This window comes from Microcaecilia unicolor, chromosome 14 (genome assembly GCF_901765095.1).
Source record: "Microcaecilia unicolor chromosome 14, aMicUni1.1, whole genome shotgun sequence".
Classification (NCBI taxonomy): domain Eukaryota; kingdom Metazoa; phylum Chordata; class Amphibia; order Gymnophiona; family Siphonopidae; genus Microcaecilia; species Microcaecilia unicolor.
In genome coordinates, this window is record NC_044044.1 from 36,509,126 (window position 1) to 36,534,849 (window position 25,724).

The following is a 25,724-nucleotide window of genomic DNA, read 5'->3' on the forward strand; positions in this document are numbered from 1 at the left end:
CTTGGCTGGTGGGGCTCAGCATCCCCGCCAGCAAAGTAAGAGAATTCAGGAGGGGGTCTGAGCACACATTTTGGGAGCCAGTTATTAAAGTAGCCAGTGGGGGGCAGGTGGTGTCTACTTTAACAACCGGCTCCCAAAATTCTTAAAGGCTTGACAATCGGCTCTTGCCAGCCCATGAATGCCCGCTCCGGCACACCGCCGCTTACAGCCTTTTAGCCTCTGTGGACAGAGTAGGAAAGCGGGAGGGGGACGGCTCCGCAGACTGTCGCCCCAGCTTCTGTACCGCTCAAATAATTTAAAATGATGTTCCGTTCTGAACAAACCCCCTGCTCTACTCGCACCTAGCCGCTACCTGGGACGGGAGCTGTCTGAGAAATATAAAGGATGATTTCCACTATCCGTTAACTGTCCATTTGAAGACGGAGAAAATTGCTTAACGTTCTATGTCTGCACAACACCCGTAAGGGTGAATCGCTTGAAACTATTTTCTTTCTGGCTACATCTGCTGGTTCATGGACATAACAGCCACTTGTCAGGATATGTATAATAACTATCTTTTTTTTTTTTTTATTAAACCAGTCGTTAGGCCAAGCTGGATGGGCCCTTTCAGCTTTTCCCCACTGTTATCTACTACATTAAGAAGTTAACAGAACAGAAACCGATTATGTAAAAATCTTGAACTGAAACAAGACCAGACATTTTATATAAAACAGTTTTATAGTTTTTATTGTATCATAAAAATATTCAAAATGTGAATACCCCTTGGAAAAAAAAAAACAAGGTGCCGCCTCAATTGTGCGGTAGCTCGGCGCTCTGAAACCCACGCCTCGCTCGTAGGTCCCCGCGTCGTGCGAGGATCTCGGTGGAAGATGGTATAACGTCTCGTTAAAGTTCAGTTCAAAGGTTGTTAATAGTGCTGGGAGAGGTCCAAGTTGACAAATCCTGTTCAGGAATCCTCTGCATTAGAAAAAAAAAAAAAAAAAAAAAGAGGCCCGATCTGAATTTTTAAACTCACCCGCACGTTTCCCAGCGGGGCCTCTACTCTCTAGCTCTTTACCCAAGCGACTCTGCGGGAAATGAGCATCGAGCCCAGCTCGACATATACCAAATCTGCCACCTGGAGCAAAAGGCTTTCTTCGCAAAGGTTTTGAAACCAGCGAGAACAGTCCTCCTGTTCCTTTTGAGCCCTCAAAGCAACTTTTGTGGATTCCTTCTATGCAAACGGCAGGCTTTTCAAAAGAAAGTCCCCGCTTGTTGTCTTTCCCACCCGATCACCTGAAGATATCTCGGTTGTGAGAATTATTTACAAACGTGGTTTCTCTAAGTTGTCTTGCGGTCCTTTTTCCGACGCGTTTGCTTTGCTCCCTACTACTCTCGATAGCCAGTAACATGTAAAGGTAGGGGAAGATAGCGCTGTGGACCCTAACGCTGTAACTCGCTACCGTGTCCTCCACCAAAAACTGCACGGAACGCCGACTACAAAATGGAGACGCTTGCAGAAATAGAGCCCAGACCCCGCTTAGGACAGCGGATCAGACTGCCTCCTTCCCGATTTATGCGTCTGCTGCTGCGGTACGCCGGAGCTCTGCGTCCTTCTGTTAGCCCCGGCTGTGGAAAACGCACAGGCGCCCGTCGTCCCTTAGTCGCTGTCCGAGCCCACTGCCGCCGAGCCTTTGCGCTTCCGCTTGGACGGCTTCGGTTTGGTTTCTTCCTCCTCCTGCAGAAAGAAAAGATCGATTACCTATCGATAAACAGCTACAGTGACCGTAAACAACTGTATACAAGCGCAGAGAGAGGCAGAGTCCAGATGGGTCAATAAAGATATTTTTACAAAATTAAAAATGAAACTCCCAAAACCAGAACTTGAGCCTACTGAAGCGCTGCTGGAAGCGGACTCTTCGTCGTTGTTGGCCGGCTGCGCGGCGTTCTTCCGGCTTCGTGGACTCATCATTGGACCTTTTCGGCGACTCTTTGGGGGTTTGGTGGAATCTTCGTACTCTTCTGCCAAAGAGAAGAGATCGCTGAACCTGTACAGAGACAAACGTGACAGTCAGCGTACAGCGGAGCTCGGGACTCTCACGGCTGGGTCCCGGTCCGTGTCGGCGCAAACGCTACCGCCTAAGAAATGAGGCCGTTTACTGAGGCGACACTGTCCACGCTGCACTTCCACCCGTGCTACACTCACTTCATCTTGTGGGCTTCGTCGCAGCTGGCCTGCACGTGCTGTAATGCCTGTAGGATTGGAGTCTGGCTGAAGACTGCAGAGATGGAGAGAGACAGAGCTTACAAAGACATCAGAACACAAAAGACACGCTGAGCAGAATATACTTTCCTGACTCTGGAAGCCAGGATCCTGCACAGGCAGAGAGGGACTTACAGTTCTGTTTGGTGTTGCTGAGGTTGAGTCGAAGATTATCCAGGTGTTCCAGGATCTGTTCCAAGGTCAGCTGGGCTAGCTTACTGCTAGAGCTACGGAGGCTGCGGGAGAGAGGCCCAAGGAAACGGGATCAGCGCTTCCGTTTACTGATAGCATACAATCTATACTGGGGTTTTCAGCATACCCACAATGAATACGCACGAGAGGGATCTCCATACAATGAAGGCAGTACATGCAAATCTGTCTCGTGCATATTCATTGTGGGTATCCTGAAAACCTGACTGATCTATACTAAACATCTCCTCAGAAGGGAGAGGAGAGCAAGGGACCGGTATCTTAGCTCAGCACACACAAAAAGCCACAGGCTGAGATTATCTGTCTGTCTGAGCTAGTGTTTCACACCGACAATAGGGGTAAAAACCAACACACAGTACCCATCCCTGAACACAGCGAAGGACTCGAGCACCCACACAGTTCCCACCTATGGCTGAACGCATACAACCTGACCCCGACAGGAAAACACATACCCCAATCAAAGACAAAGACACGTCCACACATCCTTCACAAGGGCGTGTGTAATTAAACTCTGGAATTCATTGCCAGAGGATGTGGTAAAAGCAGTTAGCTTAGCATGGTTTAAAAAAAAGGTTTGGCTAGCTTCCTAAAAGAAAAGTCCATAAGCCATTATTTAGATGGACTAGGGGGAAAATCCACCACTTACTTCTAGGATATCAGCGTAAAATGTATTGTACTGTTTCGGGATCTTACCGGGTACTTGTAACCTAGCTTGGCCACTGTTGGAAACGGGATGCTGGGCTCGATGTCCCAGTATGGCAACACTTACGTCATTATGAGTCATCACAACTGCTAAAGACTGGAGAAAGAGTGAACAGACAGAGAACAGCACCCTCCCATCTCGACTCAGATGTAGCAATAAACACTTTTAACAGCCTGTATAAATCTGAAAGCACCTTATGGGTGTCTCAGCTGGCAAAACAGAGGGGCGCTTATCCAGACACTTTAACCACTAGACCTGTTTCAGGAGAACATCACAATATCCTACAGATCAACGCAGAAACATCTCCAGACTCTAGGAGTCCCATGAAAGCAGCAGACTGCACGGCAAACCTGTCCCACCACCAGAGTCAGCTCACTTGCTCACCACAGGATAGAAAAGCACTTTAATTAAAGTGCCTCCGCTCCTGAGCATTTACACTGAGAGGTTAAGCGACTTGCCCACAATCACAAAGTGATTATTATACCCTTTTCTATTGCTAGAGCACCTTTCCAAATTTAGCTGCAGTTTACAGTAAAAAAAATAAAAATTTATATATATATGACAATAATCAACATTTATCCATTCCAAAACCACATAGCCCCAAAATACGATATAGCAAAAACCACATACTGTCCACTAAGTCCCCCCCCCCCCCCCCCCCCCCTCACAGAAACAGCATGAAGCCCCAGGAAATATATAGTCATCAAATAGTGGGGCTGGACTGTGTGTGAATTTTTTTGTTTTTTTTTTTACATTCAAAAGCTAAACGGCTAAAAACCATCACACTCTGGCTATTATCCCAAGTTTATGAAAACTGATCAATTGACCAGTTCCGAGCGCTGTCATGACAATATTCCAAGTATCTGAGTCCAATAAGATTGCGCTTTAGGACAAGACTACCAGATATACAAATATCACCTTATGTTCCAGACTCTCTGAGGCACCTTTTAAATCCAGATCTTCAATAAGTATCAAATGCTTCCTTCAAAAGAAGTCCCTATATCCTTCTCCCAGCGATTAGTATAGCATTTCGACAGTGCTGAAGGAGAGCAGGGCATCGTTCAAGCGAGTTAGACACCCTCTGCCACCGCTTCACTCGGCGCCTGCTCTAATGACGTCTCGGGTAACCCAAGCTCTCCAGGACGTTCTGGATGCAAAAAAAGATCTTCCTGCAACACCCCACCCATGTCCCTCTCCCTCCAATCTCCTCAAAAACTCCTGCTGACCCGCAAATTCCCTCCCCCCCCAGCAGCCCATACTTCCTTCACATTGCTGATAATAATGAACCTCTCTCTCCCATCTCTCTTTGTCATCAAATGTTGGACTGACTTACTCAAATTCAATCCTCCTACGGCACAGGCAGCTCCTTGTGACTCTGGGCAAGTCACTTAACCCTCCATTGCCCCATGTAAGCCACATTGAGCCTGCCATGAGTGGGAAAGCGCAGGGTACAAATGTAACAAAAATAAAATAGATACTATTGGAGATTCTACATGGAATGTTGCTAGTGCAGGACGTCAGACTCACAGAAGCAGAAGCCTGCACAGCCACATTGGTGATCTGCAAGGGCCGACTTCTAGTGGAATAGCAACATTCCATGTAGAATCTCAAATAGTAGCAACAGTGGAGGAGTGGCCTAGTGGTTAGGGTGGTGGACTTTGGTCCTGAGGAACTGAGTTCGATTCCCACTTCAGGCACAGGCAGCATCTTGTGACTCTGGGCAAGTCACTTAACCCTCCATTGCCCCATGTAAGCCGCATTGAGCCTGCCGTGAGTGGGAAAGCGCGGGGTACAAATGTAACAAAAATAAAAAATAATGCCAATTCTTTCCCTCCTTTTTATACTTCCTTCTCTGTTTATCTGTTAACTGCTCCATCTTGCCTAATAATCAACATCTATCTCTCCAATCCTGCACAGTAGGAGACTCCACCGTTTTCCAATGTGTGTGCATTGATTGGGGATGACCAATGGATGAGTGGGCAGAGATCAGGAAGCCCAACAAGAGGGAAGGGGAAGAGCATGCGGGAGTCAGGGATGGGATGGGGAATAGTGCTGGGACCACAATTACCAACGGAGACTGGGAAGAGTCACAATATGTGCTTCTAATCTCAACACTGCTCCTGCAAGTAAATGCCGCTTTCACGGTCTACGGTCGCTTACTTAAGAACCAAATGCTGGTCGATTTTATATTTATACATTTGTGTCCTCATACAGCGTGATGTCTGAAGCCAGCACTTCAGCTGAAATCCTAGTTACTAGGACGCGGAGTGCACGTTACCCCATCATCTACACTACATCTCTGGTATCTCTACGGTCAGATGATATCCTACCTCTGGCGTTTCCGCGGCAGGCTGTTGTTTTTGATCAATAAAGACTTGATGTGTTCTGCCAGAAGGTCGTCGTGTTTGATGCACCAGTGCCGGAGAATGCTGGTAGTGAACTGGTCCTCGGAGTGGCAGGGGCGGCTCAGCACCATCTTTACCATCTCTTCACTTGGCCTGAGAAAAGGAGAGCAAGAAAGCATGTAAGGCCTTCCCTCCTCTGAGTGACATCTCTGCTGTCTGGAACAAGTAGCTGTGTGTGTGTTAAAATCTGATCTACCACTGTGCCAGGAAATATTTCTGGTATACGCTTGTCGTGCCCTAAGAAACCCTGCGTCCGTCACAGAAAGCTCTGATGAAGGGCATGCTAAACGAGGTAAAGCGGAAAGATTCTATCCTGTCAATTCCCCCCCGCCGCCAATATCACCGTTTCACCAGAGAAAGCTCAGCTGCCGCTCAACGGCAAAGGTTGAGTGCCTTTAAGAAAATAAAAGGCTAAGTATTGATTATGGATGTTATTGCTCACAGTGTTTGTGTATTATTTCAGAAGTTTTTGGGATTGTATTCTGAAGATTTTAACCGATTGTACTTTGTCTGAAATGAAAAATTTGTACCACCTATTTGTGGAGAAAGAAGACTTCATACCCTAGTTCTCTTATTAGAGGGTGACAAACCAGGGATTTTGGTTTCAGCCGAAACAGAATCTGCAGCCAAAATTTGCAGTTCTGTTTTGGCTAAAACTGAAACCGAGATGCCCCCTCCCAAGACAGGTCCCTGTCCCCCCCCCCCCCCCCCCCCCGACCACTCATAGGCTCCTCTCCGTGCCAAATGCGCAGTGAAAATAGCTGCCTAGACTGCTGAGGCAGCCATTTTGAGACTGCTTCTGTCTATGCCAGTTCCAGTCTCAAAACGGTTGCCATAGGAACTCGAGGCAGACATTTTGACTGCGCAGCCAGCACAGGCAGGAGCAAGTGAGGATTGTTCCTGCCTCAAAGCGGCCGCTAGAATACCGCAGGTTCTTAAGGTAGGTCTGGAGAGGACCTACGGGTGGTGGAAGAATAGAACCTGTGGTCGGGAGGGTGGAGAGCGATGGGTGGGTTCAGCTGAAACGGACGCACGGCCGAACCTCGATTTTGGACTGGTTTTGGCCCCCAAACCAAAATTCAGTTGCCCTCTACTTTAAGCAGCTGATTAACCACTTTGCCTAGGTTGAATTCTAGTGACACTGGGACGCCCAACCCTGGTACTTAGCTCCCTAGTCACTCGGGATGGTATCTGTCATGATTATCCAACTGAATGCATCTAGGTCCACTCCCTTTATCAGGTTTCATTTGGCCGACCGCTAAGTTAGGAGGGCTGTGAACTCTGCCTGCACAGGAACCCTCACCTATAAGGCTGTGAGGATCTCTTCAACGCCTTCATGAAGTTCACAATCGCCACCGATCTCAGAACCTACAGAAAATCCCAGACTTTGGCACCCTCCTCTTTAGAAAACTTACAAATTGGGTTTGGAGCTTGTTTCTGTGGTCATAAAGCCTTTCTCTTGGCCTTGGGACTGGGAGCACCGCATACACCCCTTCCTGCCTGTATGATAATGCCTCGCGCCTCCCTGAAGCGAAATTTCCCAGAGGATCGTAAGGGAGCTCTTAGGCACAGCCTCGCCTCACTGAGATCTTTCACAATCTTCTTCAGGTCCTCTCCAAACAGCTGCGTCTTTGTTGCTGTGTCCGTTGACTAGTTACACAACTAGAAGAGAATCCTCATTGACGCTGCAACTGTCATTCAAGGATCTAGTCAAGTCATATAAAGGCATCCGCCATGTATGCCAACTCCAACTCTAGCCACGCCACACCCTTGGTATCATCCTTAAACTCTCCAGTACTCGATTTACCTCATGCAAATGAGGAAAGGCTAAAGAAGTTAGGGCTCTTCAGCTTGGAAGAGAGACGGCCGAGGGAAAATATGATCGAGCTCTACAAAATCCTGAGTGGTGTAGACAAGAGTAAAAATAAATCTTTTATTTTTTTTAAACTTGTTCCAAAAGTACAAAGACTAGGGGACACGAGCAAGTTACATGGAAATACTGTGAAATATTTTTTCACTCAACAAATAGCTAAGCTCTGGAACTCGTTGCCAGAGAATGTGGTGGGTTTAAAAAAGATTTGGACAAGTTCCTGGAGGAAAAGTCCATAGTCTGCTATTGAGACAGACATGAGGAAGCAAATGCTGGCCCTGGGATTTGTAGCATGGAATGTTCCTATTATCTGGGTTTCTGCCAGGTACTTGTGACCTGAATTGACCACTCTTGGAAACAGGATACTGCGCTACATGGACCACTGGTCTGACCCAGTATGGCAATTCTTATGCTCTAGACATGTAGGCGCTACAAATGGCTGCCTGAAGCCTTAAGGCCGAGGCCTCTAGCTTGTGGTCCTGCGGACTGTTGATGGAAATACTGCCCTTCGGTTGTCTTGGTCACCACCGTCACCGAGGCGTCCACCTTCAGGAGCTTCAGCTTCTATGTTTTATCCTCATAGGTCTCCTGACTTACAGGCCCAGTCTCCCATTCTGTCAAAAGAGTGCTTGAATCACCTGATGAACAGGAAAAGCATTTCAGGTCCTCTAGACGCCTTCAAAAATGTGTGTCAGAGTTCACTGCTCTATAGTCTCTGTCTCCATCTGCTGGCTGACAAGCATAACCCATATGTTTGAGATTGGCCTTGTGGAATGATAAGGAACGGCCCCCGGTTTCCATTTTCTCCTTTTGGACTCGCGTCTGAATGAGACCCAGAGCTGAGATCTGCTTTTCCCAGCTGCTACCAAAGTGCAGCGGCTCTTTCTAGAACCCCATATAACAATGTTTGTGTTTCTTAAATTTCTATATGCCACACATCTCACAGACCTGAAAAATTACAAAATACACATGTAACAATTTTATACATGACACAAAACCTTAAAATATATCTAGGAACTGCCAGCATTTTCAATACAAACCTTTCAAATTTCAATCCTTCAGAATTAAGACTAAGAAAACACAGAGGCCTTAAACCTTTTTAACGAAATGGTAAAAAAAATAATCAAACATAGACCTAATTTCTCCAGGAAACAAGAATTCCGAACAGCTATTTCAATGACTGAAAACAATTTTTAATCCTTCTCGGACGGGGGTTGTGACTGCACTACAGCAGAATTTTGTACTCACTTCTCCCTTCGGAGCTGCAGCAACAAGCACGACAGGGCCTCGGGATGCTCTGGGAAAGAGAAAGAGAGGTGAATTTCTTCTGCAAGTAAAGCTCTCCTGCTGCTTTGCCTGAAGTTGGACTGTGCTCACACTCACTTACCTTTATATTTCAGATGCTGCAGGATGGGAATAATGGTCTCCAGAGGTATGTTGTGAGCCAGGAAGAGCTGCCACGTACAGTACTGCTCAAAGGTCTCCCAATCCAGGCTCTGAACTAGGAAACGGAGAGAGAAAGAGGATTGGATTAACATAGTATTTAGCCCTAGGCAAATATGAGGAGGGGAAGCATTATATCCATTTTTGATTTTTCCCCACTTCCAGCGGCTGGAGGGAAGATATACAGGGACTGTTTTTGAAGAGAATGGTAACAGCAGCAACACTGGGAATGAGAAAATGCATGCTTACAGGTCCCACCTCCCACACAGACCGGAGGAGATTCAGGAGGGGCTCCCATGAGGCCTGCAAGTTTACACTGATTTTGTCCTTGCACTTGCTCACAATGTGCTGCCTTACTCTGGAGAGGTGAGCTAGGGAGGGAGGGAAGGATGGAGGGAGAGTGAAGAAAGGCAGGCAGCCAGGTCAGGAGGGAAGAAGATATTGATTCAGAGAACTTGGGGAGAGTTTGGAGCCAAACAGAGAGGATGACTATGAGCCCTAGGCATTGCACTGGGAAGAAACCTCAAGCTGGGGAGCTGTGTCCCGGAAGGTTGCAGAGGAAAGGAGCTCAGGCCATGGTCCTTGTCCATGCAGTAAGACAAAAAAAAAAAAAGAGGAGAACCTTGCCACAACCTCACAGGCGGAACAGTGAAGCTAACGGCGACGAGACCACGAGACAAGCCCACACTCACCAACCTTCTGACCCCCTGGAGACAAGGTATCAAGGCCACCGACTCAGACGAGAAACGTGAGTTGAAACTAACTTTAAACTCACCCTCACAGACCCCTAGAAAACTCCTAAAAACAAAACAAAACCCCAGCACTCCCACCTTAAAGAGAATTCCAAACGAACACAACAAAATTATTATCACCAAACTAATTCTAATAACCTACACACTATCTCTAATTCACCAAACACCAACAACATACCCACAATACTTAACCTCTTCAGACTACCCGGGCACATCCCCACCTCCCAACCACCAGTCCCGCCTCCTGCCACCGGCTCTGCCACCCACTCTCGGCTAAGCTCCTTAGGATCCATTCCTTCCGAACAGGATTCCTTTATGTTTATCCCACGCATGTTTGAATTCTGTTACCGTTTTCATTTCCACCACCTCCCGCGGGAGGGCATTCCAAGCATCCACTACTCTCTCCGTGAAAAAATACTTCCTGACATTTTTCTTGAGTCTGCCCCCCTTCAATCTCATTTCATGTCCTCTCCTTCTACCACCTTCCCATCTCCGGAAAAGGTTCGTTTAACATTCCTTTTGTTATTTAATAGGGCAATTAGCTTGCTTGTGTCTTGGTTTTCTTTGTAGGGGTTGTATCGTAAAATACAGGAGCTGCTGCACCCTACGGGTCTGAGAGGAAGGGAATGTAAAACAAAATTAAAAAGACAAATGAACAACAACAAAAAAAAAACCTGTCAAAGCACGGTGGAGGCAGACAGTGTCTGTGAGGGCTGCAGGAAAGGAAAGAAGCTGCGGCCAGAGGGAGAATTCGCTACTCTCTTCCTCAGCACGTCCCGTCTTCCCCTCGCGACACTTTTTTTTTTTTTTAATAATAATGCTAAAATTTAGAGTAAATAATTGGTTACAATAAAAATTCTTTTATCCCAGTATTACAGAAAATGGAATTCTTATTTATATCAGTCCGAATTTCAGTATAAGGAAAATAAAATCTCTCTCTCTCTCTGTTTGCCCTTCGGAAGCTGTCAGACTCTGACCTGGTACAAAAGGGTTCCCAGTCTGAAGACTCATTTGTCCATCCCTTAATGCCTTATATTTTCTCTCTTACTTATCTGGTATTCTCCAACTTTGACCTTCACACAATTCTGCTTCTTTGGTATTTTTCTCAAATATTCATCATTTGCCCTTTGTAATGAATACCTATCACTCTTTATGGTCCTTCACTGAAAATGTCCCTATGTTATGTTTAAAGCCTGTTTGACACAAACAAACAGACACTTGTTAAGGTTTATAGCTCATTACGAGGGTTAAGCAAGCCTGTCCATAGTCTGTGAGAAAACCAAGACACGAGCAAGCTACTTGCCCACTATATAAGAAAAGGAATGTTATACTAAGCTGACTGATCTGAAAAACCAAACATCTCCCTCTTTATGGGTCCTGAAACGATAAGTTCAGGGAGGTTCTTCTCAAGTGGCATCTTATTCAGAACTGGCATGCAAAGCAACAAAGGGCAAAAGTTCATTCCACATCAGAGGTTTAGAAGGTGACATAGAGGGAGCGTGGAGCACCATAACTTTACTAACGCCCGTCTCGTCTTCCGCCAGGGTCGCTTTACTCATACTACCCCTCTCCTCAAGTCGCTTCACTGGCTCCCTATCCGTTTTCGCATCCTGTTCAAAGTTCTTCTACTAACCTATAAATGTACTCACTCTGCTGCTCCCCAGTATCTCTCCACACTCGTCCTTCCCTACCCCCCTTCCCGTGCACTCCGCTCCATGGATAAATCCTTCTTATCTGTTCCCTTCTCCACTACTGCCAACTCCAGACTTCGCGCCTTCTGTCTCGCTGCACCCTATGCCTGGAATAAACTTCCTGAGCCCCTACGTCTTGCCCCATCCTTGGCCACCTTTAAATCTAGACTGAAAGCCCACCTCTTTAACATTGCTTTTGACTCGTAACCACTCGCCTCCACCTACCTTCCTCTACACATTAATTGATTTGATTACTTTATTTTTTGTCTATTAGATTGTAAGCTCTTTGAGCAGGGACTGTCTTTCTTCTATGTTTGTGCAGCGCTGCGTACGCCTTGTAGCGCTACAGAAATGCTAAATAGTAGTAACTGATAACATGTTGCGGTTAAAAAAGGTTATAAGGCATAAGACATAAGCATCGCCACACTGGGATAGACCAAAGGTCCATCTAGCCCAGCACCCTGTCTCCGACAGTGGCCAATCCAGGTCACAATCAACCGACAAGATCCACGGAGCAAAGCATTTTGTACTGCTTGTCCCAGGAATAGTGGATTTTTCCCTACGTCCATTTAATAACATTCTATGGCCTTTTCCTTCAGGAAGCCATCCAAACCTTTCTTAAACTCTGCTAAGCTAACTGCCTTAACCACATTCTCCGGCAACGAATTCCAGCAAAACAACAAAAACATACAGCGATAAGGCAAAAAACCCAAGAGAGAGAGAATAACAATGTTTTAAATCCAGATCAGCCCACCAAGAGGAAAGCACAGTTAATAATCGGTGAAAGTGTCAACCAAAAAACTATTATACCCCCAAATCCAGCAGGAATGATCCGCAACAGAGAAACTAGTGACTATTCCCTAATGCTTTATTCCATACCGTCATGGGAAGAAGACAGAGCTGTGAGGGCCCAGTCCATTGATCCTGTCCAACACGACCTTAGCAGAATCTGACCAAAGAACATTCTCCTAGGTGGACTCTGGACTGGTCTGCAGGTAGGATCTATTTCACCTTCCTCAGTGATATTCGAGACCAGTCCAGATACGAGGGAAGTATCAAAGTACAATTTCCTACAGGCAGGAATTAGAAAACCCTTCAGGCAGCACTCGCGCCCCAGAATCTGCACCCTGGTTAGCACGAACATCAAGACAATAGTGTTTTCCAAAAGAAATCACTGACAATCATTTAGCCACCCTGCAAATGTCAAGTGGAGGAACAAGACCATGTTCTGCCCGAGGCAGTTTGCCTCTTTGTAGAATGAGCCCTTGGTACCAAAGGAACCTCCCCAATCTTCTACAATATATGCTGTCACAATTGCCTATTTAATCCAGTGGGCTACAGTCACCTTGGAGAAGAGCTTCTAAGCCACCTAGTTCCAGGAGGGAGATTTTAGGCCAGTCCTGGATGTTTGACATCACCATCTTGGTGGATTATGGGATCTACAACAATGAAGTCAAGGGGTGGAATCAGAGACTATAAACCCCACACTGCTTTACAACATAGAACGAGCCAAAAAAAACAAAAAACCTCCTGGAACTGGGTATCTTGACACCTCTATCAGAGGTCGACTCACCTTTTGTTGAACCCATGGAGAGCACAAATAAGTGATTTGACCAGTTCTTCAGTCCTCACATAATCGACAGCTCACTGCACACGCAAGCATCGAGTCCTCATCTCCTCATACGTCCCCCAACACCAGAGGCAAAAAGCATTTATTATCATAAAACAAAGACACTACTTTTGGAAGGAAGAAGGAAATAGGTTGAATGACCACCTTCTCATTTAACACTACCAGCAAAGGTTCCCAGCACGATAATTCCAAAATCCTTCTAGCCTAGCAAATAGTCACTAAAAATACTTGTCTTCAAGGCAGTGGTCCTATGGGGTTCAAAAGGTACCTGAACCAAAACCGACAAGAATAAGTTCAAGTCACAAGAAGGAACCACCAGCCATCTCAAAAGTTGCAAAAAGCTTTATTTACCCTTTTAAAAAATCTCACCACATCTGGATGGAAGGCTAGTGCCTTACTTTGCACCGAACTCCTATAACATTCAAAATCTGTACCTTTTAGGAGGCTAAGGCCAACCTTGCTCCAAAACCATCCTGTGAGAATTCAATAGTTCCAGAACTGACACACGCAGAGGTGCCTGCTAACGTTCCAAGTGCCAGCCTTCAAGTATTCTCCACACCCTAATATATGCCAATGAGTTGGACGTCTTCCTGAAGCACATCAGCATGGAGATGACTAGACTAGAGTACCCCTGCTTACGTGGCTTTACCCTTTCAAGAGGGAAAGGGAAATGGGACTTGATATACCGCCATTCTGAGGTTTTTGCAACTACATTCAAAGTGGTTTACATATATTCAGGTACTTATTTTGTACCAGGGGCAATGGAGGGTTAAGTGAGTTGCCCAGAGTCACAAGGAGCTGCAGTGGGAATTGAACCCAGTTCCACTGCACTAACCACTAGGCTACTCCTCCACTCCAAGTCATAAGACAAAATGGAGACTGATCTTAAATTTTGATTGAACCCTGCATTAGGAGACCATCACCCCTAGGCACTGCAATGGGCCTTCCAATGAAAATCTCATCACATCTCCATACCAGGGTCTTCTTAGCCAACCAGGTGCCACTAGAGCTACCAAGCCCATGTGACCTCCTATGTTTTGAATGACTCTGACTACCAAGGGCCATGCAGGAAGAACGTATATCAGTTCAGCTGGGGGTCACTTCTGCATCAATACATCTAATTCCCTCAGACTGTTGTTCTCTCCCGCAACTGAAGAACTTGAGAATCTTCACATTGACTGCTATGTCCATGAGATCCATCACTGGAAGCCCCCAATGTTGTACAATGTGGAAGAAAGCCTTCTCTGTCAGATTCCCTTCTCCTGGATCTACTGCGTTTCTGCTTAGAAAGCCTGCCTGAACATTGGTCACCCTTGCGACATGTGCTGCTGATGGATTCAAGAGATGCCTTTCCACGCATGGCATTAGCAGTGTCATTTCCTGGGCTGTGCGCCAGCTTATGCCGCTCTGGCAATTTCCATAGGTCACCACTGTCACACTGTCTGATATTACTTGCATTACTCTGTTCCAGATCAGAAGCAAGAATGTCTGGAAGTCCATCCTGATGGCCTTTGCTTCCACTGACCAGGGCCCTTATGCCATTTTGCCCAGAAAATGCACTCCCCGGCCCTGAAACTTGGCATCTGCTGTCACCACCATCCAGTCTGGTGCCTCCAGGAACATTCCCCTTCTCCAAATGGGATCCTCAGATCCACCAATCCATACTTCTTGCCTCCAACAGCAGGGCCAGACATGTACCCAAGGAATGAGCCTAAGGAGACCAAAGAGACAGCTGGGCCTTCTGCAAGGGTTGTTTGTGAGCCCTGGCTCATGGTACCACTTCTGGCATAGCTGCCATGGACCCCAGATCCTGAAGACAGTCCCAGGCCATAACTCTTGATCTGAAGAACATTTCTGATCTCAGGCCTCAACCGCTGGCTCTTTGACACCTGCCCTTGAAGAGTGTCAAATTGCGCTCCAAAGTACTCCAGGGTCTACTCCAGCCTCAAATTGCTCTTTGAAGAGCTGACAACCCGACCTAGATCCTGCAGAAACTCCTGAAACAACTTAGCCCAAATCAACTGCTCATCCAAGAAGGGGTGAACTAGAATTCTATAACCACCACCTTGGAAAAAGTCCAGGACGCTGTTACGCGTTACGCTGTTACGCTAAATGGAAGAACGCAAAATTACAAATGGCACTCCAAATCATGCTCTTGCCAAACAGACGTGGCGATAAGCTTCTGTCAGTGCCGATATCAAGAACTGTCCTTGTCGAACTGCCATAATGACTGATTTTAACCTGGGGATGTTGAGAGCCCTGTTTACATGCCTGAGATCCAATGGGCCAAAACATGCCCTCCTTTTTTGGGGAACCACAAAAAAGATTAAATATATGCCCGTGCTCTTCTCTTATGGGGGAACTGATATAATCGCCCCTAGACCCGCTAGATGGTGCATTACAATTCCAATTACTGCTGCCTTCGGCTGGGAACAACATGGGGATTCTACAAAGATGAAAGAGGAAGAGGAAACTCCAAGGCATAACTTTCTTGAATGACATTAAAGACCCACTTATGGGACTGTGGAGGACGCACATGATAGAGATGCTGAAACTGGAAAGAAGCGCCCTCAAGGACCTGGCTTCGAGGGAGGGCAGGTGCTTGCAGAGGATATGGGAACGTTTTTGGGACACCTTACAGCCAGTGGCAAGAAGCAGAATTCTGAACTAAACATGACACAGCAGAACTCAGTTAATTTGTGGATATTTAGGTTGCAGGGGGGGGGGGGGGGGGGGGGGGGGGAAGAGGGGTGGGGGGGGGGGGGGGGGGGGTGTGTGTGGGGGGGGGGTAAATCTGGAATGGTTGAAAAGGTAATATCTGTTGTTGTATCTTTGTTGTTAGTGGAAATAAACATGATTTAAACATAAAGACCCACTTATCTGACATTATTTGGAAGGTACCTCTAGTAAAACCAGCATAGCTGAGCCCCCACCACTGGCTCACAAGTTCTCAAATCCTCATTATGAGGCAGGCTGGGTCAGCACCACTTGATTCCACCACCCCCCCCCCCCCCAGCCAAGTTAATTGATAGTGGAGTCCAGACCACCAGGTAGATGTGTGAAGGGACATGTGTTGACAATGTGTTTCGTCTTCTGGTTGACCTGGCCACAGTCCAATTGAAATTGGTTTAACCGTGACCACCATTATCAATACGGAAGGTCGAAACCAGGTTACAACTTCTTCCTTCTTGATAAAACATCTCACTCTCCACATGGGTGAATCCCACCAACCACCATGAACAGGAGGAACAGTAAGAGCGTGGCCGTAGCTCAACACGGGCACAGAAGAATTCTAAACTCTGAGCAAAATTCCCAGCAAAGAAAAATCTAGAGCAAAAGGAGGCTGAAGAGGGCACAGCATAGAGAAAGCAATGACAGACTGAGGAGGAGACAGCTACAACACAGAGAAAACAGTCAGAAAATGCTATTAACAGGTGACATCAACACAAAAATAATCAGAACTGGAAGAGCTTGACGTGACAGCAGCAATACAATATATGATGTCAGGTCCCCTCCATTCCTCAAAGGCAGAACAAGAAAGGAACTCATTTTTTTTGTATTCTGGTTAAGGTGATCAGCATTGCTATGGGGAAATTGGCTCTACTTTGTACTCACTCAGAATGTTCAGGACAGAATCCTTTCGAAACATGATCAGATTCCCCATCATCACATGGCAGACCAGTTCCTGCAGCTGCAAGGAAAGCAAAGTGCACAAGTAGCTTAATGTTTACAGAAACAGGCTGCAAATCAGGGAAGCCCCGGAGTTCAAATCCTGCTTTACCCACTATTGCCTCAGGTACAACTTAGCTGGTAAGCCCTTAAAGACAGGAAAATACCTACTGTACCCAAATGTAAGTCAACTTGAGCTTGAACAAAGCAAGTAACAGATCTAAGATCCAAACCCAAAGATGAATTTAGAGGTGAGAGAGCCAGTGATTGGCAAATGGGGATGGCACTAGATAGCCAGTAACTACCAGTGTACAAAAATGCAAAAAAAGCAAACAAAGGCCTACAGGGCTGGAACAAACGATCACTAGAAAATCCCTCTGACCACTTCTAAAATAATCAATGTCAAAAGTTAGAAAACGCCAAAGCGTTCCTTGGGTTAACAGCTGCTTAAACTCGACAGTGTGATCCAGCGCGTGACACTAACAACTTAGCAAAACATATCACCATAGCAAACGTCGTGGCATTGTTGAGTTTAAGCGGCCGTTAACCCAGAAACGCTTTTGCGTTTTCTACCTTTTGATATTATTTTAGAAGTGCTCCGATAGAAGGCTTTTTTAGTCATCCATATTGTTGCATCGAGAGTATTTTTTTCAACCCTTGAGGCAGGTATAGTCGCGCCAAAACACGGCCCATGTCGGGTCTTTAGAATAAAGAACTTTGTTTGTTCCAGTCCTTTAGGCCCCTGTGGGCTTCTTTGCTTTTAACTAGATAGCCAGTGACAGAGGAGAGGACCAAACAAATACCAGTCCCAGGATGAAATATGAAAGATCCAGTCAGGGCCGCCAAGTGACAAAAGCGGGCTTGAGGCAAACACCCCCTGGGCCTGCCTGCCCTGCTCCTGTCACTGTGCCTGGCAAAATGCCCCAGGGCCCAGCACTAGCATTGTTCTCCTGTTCCTGTGCGGGGCAGCGCCAAGTCCTTCCTTCCTGCCGCATCCAAAGAGGATGTTTGAACGCAGCAGGAAGGAAGTACTCTGCTCTGCTGCCGTGCACAGGAACAGCAGAGCAATGCTAGCGCCGAGTGGGCCCCCCTTGGATGCTGGGCTCTGGGGAATTTTGTCCCCCCTGACCTCCCCCCCTCTCAGTGGCCCTGGATCCAGTTAAAGAGAGATCTCCCTTTCCTTTTCCTTCTGGAACAGCAAGCAGCAAAGACTTCAAGGACATCTCGGGGCAAACGTTTTCTATTCTATAGATGTGGTACAGATTAACATCAGAATCAGGTTAGTACGTATCCTTCCTTCCTGAACATCGGTTCAAATCTCATTTACTTACACAGCAAACCCTACAAACAGCTCTCCCAGACTAATGGTTAGCGTAGTGGGCCGAGTACTGATTTTGATTCCCACTGTGGCTCCTTGTGACTCTGGGCAAGTCACTTAACCCTTTATTGCCCCAGGTATAAAAACAGATTGCGAGCCCACCAGGACAAAGTGGAGAGAGGACAAAAAGGGTAGAGAACTTTTCACAGAGGAGGGGGAGAGGACATATAGGGTGGGGGCTTTTCACAGAGGAGGGGGAGCGGACAATATAGGGTGGGAGGCTTTTCACAGAGGGAGAGAGGACATAGGGTGGGGGGCTTTTCACAGAAGAGGGGGAAAGGACATACAGGGTGGGGGGCTTTTCACAGAGGGAGAGAGGACATACAGGGTGGGGGGCTTCACAGAGGAGGGGGAGAAGACATACAGGGTGGGGGTCTTCACAGAGGAGGGGAGAAGACATACAGGGTGGGGGGCTTTTCACAGAGGGGGAGAGGACATACAGGGTGGGGGGCTTTTCACAGAGGGAGAGAGGACATACGGGGTGGGGGGGCTTTCCACAGAGGAGAGAGAGAGGAAAAAAAGGGTACTGAACTTTTCACAGAGGAGGGGGAGAGGACATATAAGGTGGGAGGCTTTTCACAGAGGAAGAGAGGACATAGGGTGGGGGGCTTTTCACGGAAGAGGGGGAAAGGACATACAGGGTGGGGATCTTCACAGAGGAGGGGGAGAAGACATACAGGGTGGGGGGCTTTTCACAGAGGGAGAGAGAGGACAAAAAGGATGGAGCACAGAGGAGGGGGAGAAAACATACAGGGTGGGGGGGCTTTTCACACAGGGGGAGAGGACATACAGGGCGGGGGTCTTTTCACAGAGGGGGAGAGGACATACAGGGTGGGGGGGGTTTCACAGAGGGAGACAGGACATCAGGGTGGGGGGCTTTTCACAGAGGGAGAGAGGACACATAGGGTGGAGAACGTTTCACAGAGGAGGGGGGCAGGACATACAGGGTGGGGCATGGGGGGGGGGCTTTTCACAGAGGAAGGAGCTGAGGACATACAGGCTGGGGACTTTTGGCAGAGGGCTGAGGTGAGTGAATATTCTCACCTGCGCAGAGTCAATGACAGCAACAATCATGTTCAGCAACTCTCCACTTCGCAGCGTCTCATCCGGAAACTGCGTGAATAGAAAATAAAGTGTGAGGCCCCTACCACTTAAAAAAAAAAAGGCAGGCGAGCATTTTTCTATCAATTTCAAGTGCACTGAAATTATAGCCAATGTTTATGGCTTTTTTGTTCAAATTTTACTTGATGGTTCAATTGCTTTAAAAATATATATATATCTTACAGGTGTCAACATTGCACAATCCCTGTTATCTCCCCAGACGGCAGCCTTATCATCACCATTTGCCTGATGGACCGTCTCCCTGTTGCTATTATTCAATGTGTGTGACCATCAAAGGTGACAGCAGACACAGCAGTACACAATCGGCTGCCAGAGTCCGCATTGCCATTTGTCAAAGGCAGACACATGTAATCTGGTATTTAATTAGCATAAAAAGTGGCTGTTATTACACAGGAGAGGAAAGCCAGCAGCAGATCTGCACTTGCTCCCGCTGCACTAACGGAGTGATCAGGACTACAGGCATTACACAAACCACTTTAAGTAATTACTAGTAGGCCATGCCTCGAGCGATGGGGGAGGGGGCGCTTCACAGTGCTGCTGCACATTTCTCTCCTCTGCTGAGCCCCCCCCTACCCCACCACTGCCACTGCAGCGCCCAAAGCCACAAACTAAATCATTCACGATACAGCCAGTTTCATTCATTTAATGCTTAAATGCCACCAAAGGCAGCCTGGGGACAAAGTTTTTAGTACTGATCAAGATCACTTTGCAACACAATATTTCTAGGAAAGAAAAATAGAGATGGAACATACTGTACGGAGCAGACCCAGAATAGGTGTCTTCCACCCCCGCTCAGCATCTCCCTCCATACAGTGAGAGCTGAGCATCAGGGTAATTGGATAAGGAGTCATGTCGTTTCAGGCAGCAGGAGCATGTAGAAATGGAAGTATTCTGTCCATTTATAGAAAAGTAAGACATGTGTTCTGGGTTTGCAGATAAATTATACAATGCCATCATTTAAGAAAGGCCTGAGAGCTTGTCTCGACGGGCCCAGTTAAACGAGAGCTGGGCCCGTTTGGGAAGGTTCTGGGCAGGAAGTGTGTCTGTGTGTGGGGCGGGGGGTTAGTGTTCTCGGCCGGAGGGCTCGGGGGCTGGAAGGATTGGTTGGCTTAAAAGAAGCCAGCCAGCCCTTAAGCCTGATTCTTGCTTCCGACTGGAGGAGAGGTTGCCGGGGGCGTGGCAGTGGGAATAAAGGCTGGGCTTCCTCCGAGGCTCAGGGCGCTTCCTGATCCTCGGAGGTGGCTTTGCCCCCCTCACATTTAATTGAGGGGGTGAGGTTTCCTTTGTTGTGTTGTAGAATTCTGTTTTTCAGGTGAATGGCGTTGGATTTGTTGCAGTGGCAAAAAACCCGAGCTACAGGAGCAATGGCTCGTGGGGATGAGCCTGGGCATTAAAGGCGGGTCGGATGACCCGGAATAAATGTGTGGAGGTCCACACGGGACATGGCTCTTGCTGTTAGGGCGGAGCTGGGAAGAGGAAGAGTTGCGGTGACAGCAGGAAGTGGAAGTTGCTGCTTTGCTATCAAGGCGAGCGGCGGAGGGGGGCACTTGTTGATGTTATGTTTTGACAACTGTAGCTCGGGGGTGGGATTATCCTTTACTGATGTTAATTGAAAGTTTTAAATTGTTAATAAATCAAGCTGCGGCCTATGGTTATCCCACAATTGATTGATGAAGTATGGGGGGGGGGGGGGGGGGGGGCATGCCTGGTCAAACGGGTCCCCTGCTCCAGGGGTTATATATATTTTAACCCACGTCATCACATGGGCATCTGCAGCAGTTCTAGGGCTGCTGTGCCTTAAATGTAAGCATATTTCTGTCAAGTTGCGCTGGCAATTCTACAGAGAATAGTAGATACCCTCCCTTTCTTTACACCTGCCCCTCCGTTTAGACACAAAGAATAAGAAAGAGCAGCTTTTTTTTTTAGCCAGTGAGCACACGCTCACCCCTCTATATAGACGGACCAAGCAGGAGAGCCTGCTGCTGTTATCTCTATGACACACCAGTAGGGAAGAGCTGAGATTCACCTGGGTACAGTAGGGGGAGGGACTTCTCAATCAATCACTGCCCTGGTCTGGAGGAAATCAGGTTATACAAGGATTTCCTCCATTAATACGTCTGATACCCCTGACTGATCATTCATGATAAAGATGACGGAACTCCTCACATATGAGCAAAGGCTAAAAAGGTTAGGGCTCTTCAGCTTGGAGAACAGACGGCTGAGGGGAAATTATTATTATACTACTATTACTACTAACATTTGTATAGCGCTACCAGGCGTACGCAGCGCTGAACATGAGACATAAGACCGTCCCTGCTCAAACAGCTTACAATCTAGGTAAAAACAGACAGACAAGACATTTACGGGCAAGGGAATTACTGGTAAAGAGGAACAGGAGAGAAGGAGGGCAAATGAGTAGGGTTAGGAGGCAAGGCAGTAGTGAAAAGGTGGGTTTTCAGCATAGATTTAAAAAAGGTACAGATGGAGCTAGACGTATGGGCTCGGGAAGGCGGTTCCAGGCATAAGGTGCCGCAAGACAAAAGGAACGAAGTCTGGAGTTAGCGGTGGAGGAGAAGGGGGACGATAAGAGAGATGTGTTCAGAGAGCGGAGTTCACGGGGAGGAGTGTAGGGAGAAATGAGAGATAGTGAGGGGTCACAGAGTGAATGCATTTAAAGGTCAGCAAGAGGAGTTTGAACTGAATACGGAAGCAGACAGGGAGCCAGTGAAGTGACTTGAGGAGTGAGCTAGTGTGGGCATAACGATTCTGGCGGAAATAAGTCGTGCTGGACAGACTGGAGAGGAGAGAGATGGCTGAGCGGAAGACCAGTGAGAAGTAAATTGTAATAGTCTAAGCGAGAAGTAACAAGGGTGTGGATAAGGGCTCTGGTGGCGTGTTCAGAAAGGAAGGGGCGAATTTTGCTAATGTTGTAGATAAAGAAGCGACAGGTTTTGGCGATTTGTTGAATATGGGCAGAGAAGGAGAGAGAGGAATCGAAGATGATTCCAAGGTTACGAGCCGAGGAGACAGGGAGGATATGAGAGCCATTGACGGAGATAGAGAATGGGGGAATAGGGGAGGAGGGTTTACGGGGAAAAATGAGAAGTTTGGTTTTAGACATGTTTAATTTAAGATGGCGTTGAGACATCCAGGCAGCAATGTCAGACAAGCAGGCAGAGATTTTGTCCTAGATTAAAGTTGAGATTTCAGGGGTGGAGATGTAGATCTGAGAGTCATCAGCGTAAAGGTGGAAGTGAAAGTCATGGGAAGAGATCAGGGCACCAAGGGAAGAGGTATAGATGGAGAAAAGGAGTGGTCCAAGGACAGAGCCTTGAGGCACACCTACAGAAAGCGGGAGGGAAGTTGAAGAGGATCCACCATAGTGAACGCTGAAAGTACGGAGTGAAATGTAAGAAGAGAACCAGGAAAGAACAGGGCCCTGGAATCCAAGCGAGCTTAGCGTATCAAGGAGTAAAGTGTGGTCAGTGTCAAAAGCAGCAGATAGGTCAAGAAGGATGAGAATGGAATAGAGACCTCTGGATTTAGCCAGAAGCAGATCATTAGAGACTTTGCTAAGTGCAGTTTCAGTACAGTGAAGAGGGCGAAAACCAGATTGAAGTGGGTCAAGAATAGGTTGAGAAGACAGAAAGTCAAGACAAGGGCGGTGAACGACACGCTCAAGTAATTTGGAGAGGAAAGGGAGAAGGGAGATGGGGCGATAGTTGGAGGGACATGTAGGGTCCAGTGAGGGTTTTTTAAGGAGTACTGAAAGATTAAGGATGTGGCAGATGACGGGGATGATAGTAGGAGAGACAGTGGTAAGTAGGTAAGTGGGGATGGGATCAGAGGAACAGGTAGTAGATTTAGAGGAGGAAAGCAGAAGGGCAGTTTCTTCAGCAGAAACTTCTGAGAAGGAGGAGAAAGAAGGAAGGAAGGGAAGGGAAGGAGAGTTGGTGTGAACTAATGAAGAGAGAGGTGGGGAGGGTTTGAATGAAAATTCAAGGTTAATCTTACGGATTTTTTCATGGAAGTAGTCAGCTAGGGTCTGAGGAGAAAGAGAAGGGGGAATAGGGGACGGAGGTACTTTAAGAAGAGAGTTTAGCGTGGCGAAGAGAAGTCGAGGGTTAGAACCAAGGGAATTAGTCAAATGGGTGAAGTAATCCTTTTTGGCAAGGTAAAGGGCAGATTGGATTTGAAATGAGTGAAGTTGGCAAGGGAACGGGATTTAAGCCAAGAACGTTCTGCTGAGCGGTGCAGGAGCAAAGATAGCGGATTGTAGAGGTTAGCCAAGGCTGGGGTTCGCCTAGTAGGACCTAGAAGGGGCAAGAGTATCAAGAGCAGAGGAGAGAATAGTATCGTAGGAAGAAACGGCATCATTCACAGACTTAGAGCAGTGGTAGAGAGAAGGTTAGAGACACAAGAGGATAGATTAAAGGGGTCAATAGCTTGAAGATTCCTGGAAGTGGGGGATGAGATTGGGTGGGACTGGGAAGGAGGGTGCTTAACAGTGAAGATAAGTAGATGATGGTCAGATAGGGGGAGCTCAGAGGAATAGAAGTTGGAGGGAAAGCAGTTAGAGGAGAGGATAAGGTCAAGACAGTGACCATTTTGGTGAGTGGGTGCCGAGCAGCAGAGTTGAAGATTGAATGAGGACGTTAGGGCAAGGAATTGGGAGGCATAGGAGTCGGATGGATCATCAGCGTGGATGTTAAAGTCCCCAAGGATAATGGAGGGGGATGAAGGATTATGAAAGAAGGAGAACCAGGCATCGAAGTCAGTGAGAAAGGATGGAAGAGACTTATCAGGGGGGTGATAGATGACTGCTAGACGGAGAGGCAGGGGAATGAAGAGGCGGATAGAGTGGACTTCAAAGGACGAAAAACGGAGAGACTGGGGTGGGAAAAGAGGTTGGAACTTGCAGGAGGGAGAGAGTAGGAATCCAACGCCACCAACACGGCCGGCAGGGCAAGGGGTGTGAGAGAAAAGATAGCCACCATGGCAAAGGGCCGCGACGGAAGTAAGGTCATCAGGGGACAGCCAAGTTTCAGTTAAGGCAAGTAGATGGAGGGAACGAGAAATGAAAAGATCGTGAATGTAGGGAAGTTTATTACAGATGGAGCGGGCATTCCAAAGGGCGCAAGAGAAGGGTAAGGAGGAAGGTGGAAGGAGAGGAATAGAGATGAGATTAGAGACAGGAATATTATTATTAATTACATTTGTACCCCGTGCTTTCCCACACATAGCAGGTTCAATGCGGCTTACATAGTAAATAGAATTACAAAGTCTTGAAGGAGAATGTTGCAAGTTGTAGTAAACATAGTAGTAATGGGGTTTTGAGGATATGTAAAGAGATTGGGAGGGGTAAGGAGTAGGAAGGATGGAGAGGAAGAGATTGAGGAATGAGCATAAGGAGATTGTGAGACATGATCAAAGGTATAATAATCGTCGGGGCAGGAATCATGTGGGAAATATGTTTGGCATCTACAAAATCCTGAGTGGTGTAGAAGGAGTAGAAGTAAATCAATTTTTTTTACTCGTTCCAAAAGTACAAACACTAGGGGACACGGAGGAAGTTACATGCAAATACGTTTAAAACAAACAGGAGGAAATGTTTTCATTCAACAACTAGTTAAGCTCTGGAACTCTTTGTTGAAGGATGTAGTAACAGCGGTGAGCATATCTGTGTTTAAAAACAGTTTGGACAAGTTGCTGGAGGAAAAGTCCATAGTCTGCTATGGGGAAGTGTTGCAACAATTGGGGTTTCTGCCAGGTGTCACTTGGCTTGGCCATTGTTGGAAACAGGAGATAGGGCTTGATGGACCATAAGTCTGACCCAGTATGACTATTCTTATGCTTCTCTTGGATGGTCAGATCTGGCATTCTGGAACCTTGCAAGGCCAAGCGGGAGAGGAAGGCCCGGCCCCTGCTTCAGTAAACATGCCTTGTGCAGCAGTAAAATAAATGTTGGGGAAAACAGCTCTGTGACCTCCTGGGCCCCAGAGGACCCTCCCAGATTCTCCAACAGCAGTCATTGCTGAAGTGACCTTCTTCCCACAGCCCCCTCCAGAGCTGAAGGAAGTGGACTGGAAGATGGCAGCCCATAGCTTCCTGGAGATGTGGCTGCCATTCCCACATCTAACTCTGTTCTTTCCAAGGCCATGGCCGACTCAGCTCATAACATCAAAACCTCTCCCCTGCAGCCTGATCGGCTCTCTGGCTCAGCACAGAAGGAAGTCCACACCTCAAATAGCGCCTTACATGCTGAGAGGGGGGCAGCCATGCAGTTTCGGCCCTGACACTCAGTGCTCATGGCATGACTCAATAGACCCTGCTAGAAACTGAACGTAAAAGATCTGAGAGTCCCCTGCCCCACCTGCACCAGGAACCTGCTCCACTTTCCCCTCAGCAGGAGCCTTTTCTGACTGGCTGAATTTTTTCAAATTAACTAAATGCCCAAATGTTCATCATAAATCTACCAGCAAAAGTTTGAGTCCAGGACAACGGGATCCAAACTGCTTTGGATGCAATCCTCAGTTGGGAGAACAATCCAGACACAGGACCAGGGAACCCCGCCTCTCCCCCTCCAAATGCCCCACTCTAATCAGCATC

General features: G+C 47.2%; 1 protein-coding gene across 1 annotated transcript in view; it reads right to left on the minus strand.

Moving 5' to 3' along the window:
* Nucleotides 1-721: 721 nt before the first annotated feature.
* Nucleotides 722-25,724, minus strand: part of INTS3 (integrator complex subunit 3) — a 101,424-nt gene continuing 76,421 nt past the window's right edge. Inside the window, exons 22-30 of the mRNA XM_030187424.1 lie at nt 19,038-19,106; nt 16,562-16,637; nt 8,818-8,931; nt 8,679-8,727; nt 5,486-5,653; nt 2,378-2,478; nt 2,186-2,258; nt 1,874-2,027; nt 722-1,717 (exon numbers count right to left, since the gene is read on the minus strand). Coding sequence (XP_030043284.1) covers nt 1,640-1,717; nt 1,874-2,027; nt 2,186-2,258; nt 2,378-2,478; nt 5,486-5,653; nt 8,679-8,727; nt 8,818-8,931; nt 16,562-16,637; nt 19,038-19,106 — 882 coding nt within the window. The 3' untranslated portion in view covers nt 722-1,639. The remainder of the gene's footprint in view (nt 1,718-1,873; nt 2,028-2,185; nt 2,259-2,377; nt 2,479-5,485; nt 5,654-8,678; nt 8,728-8,817; nt 8,932-16,561; nt 16,638-19,037; nt 19,107-25,724) is intronic.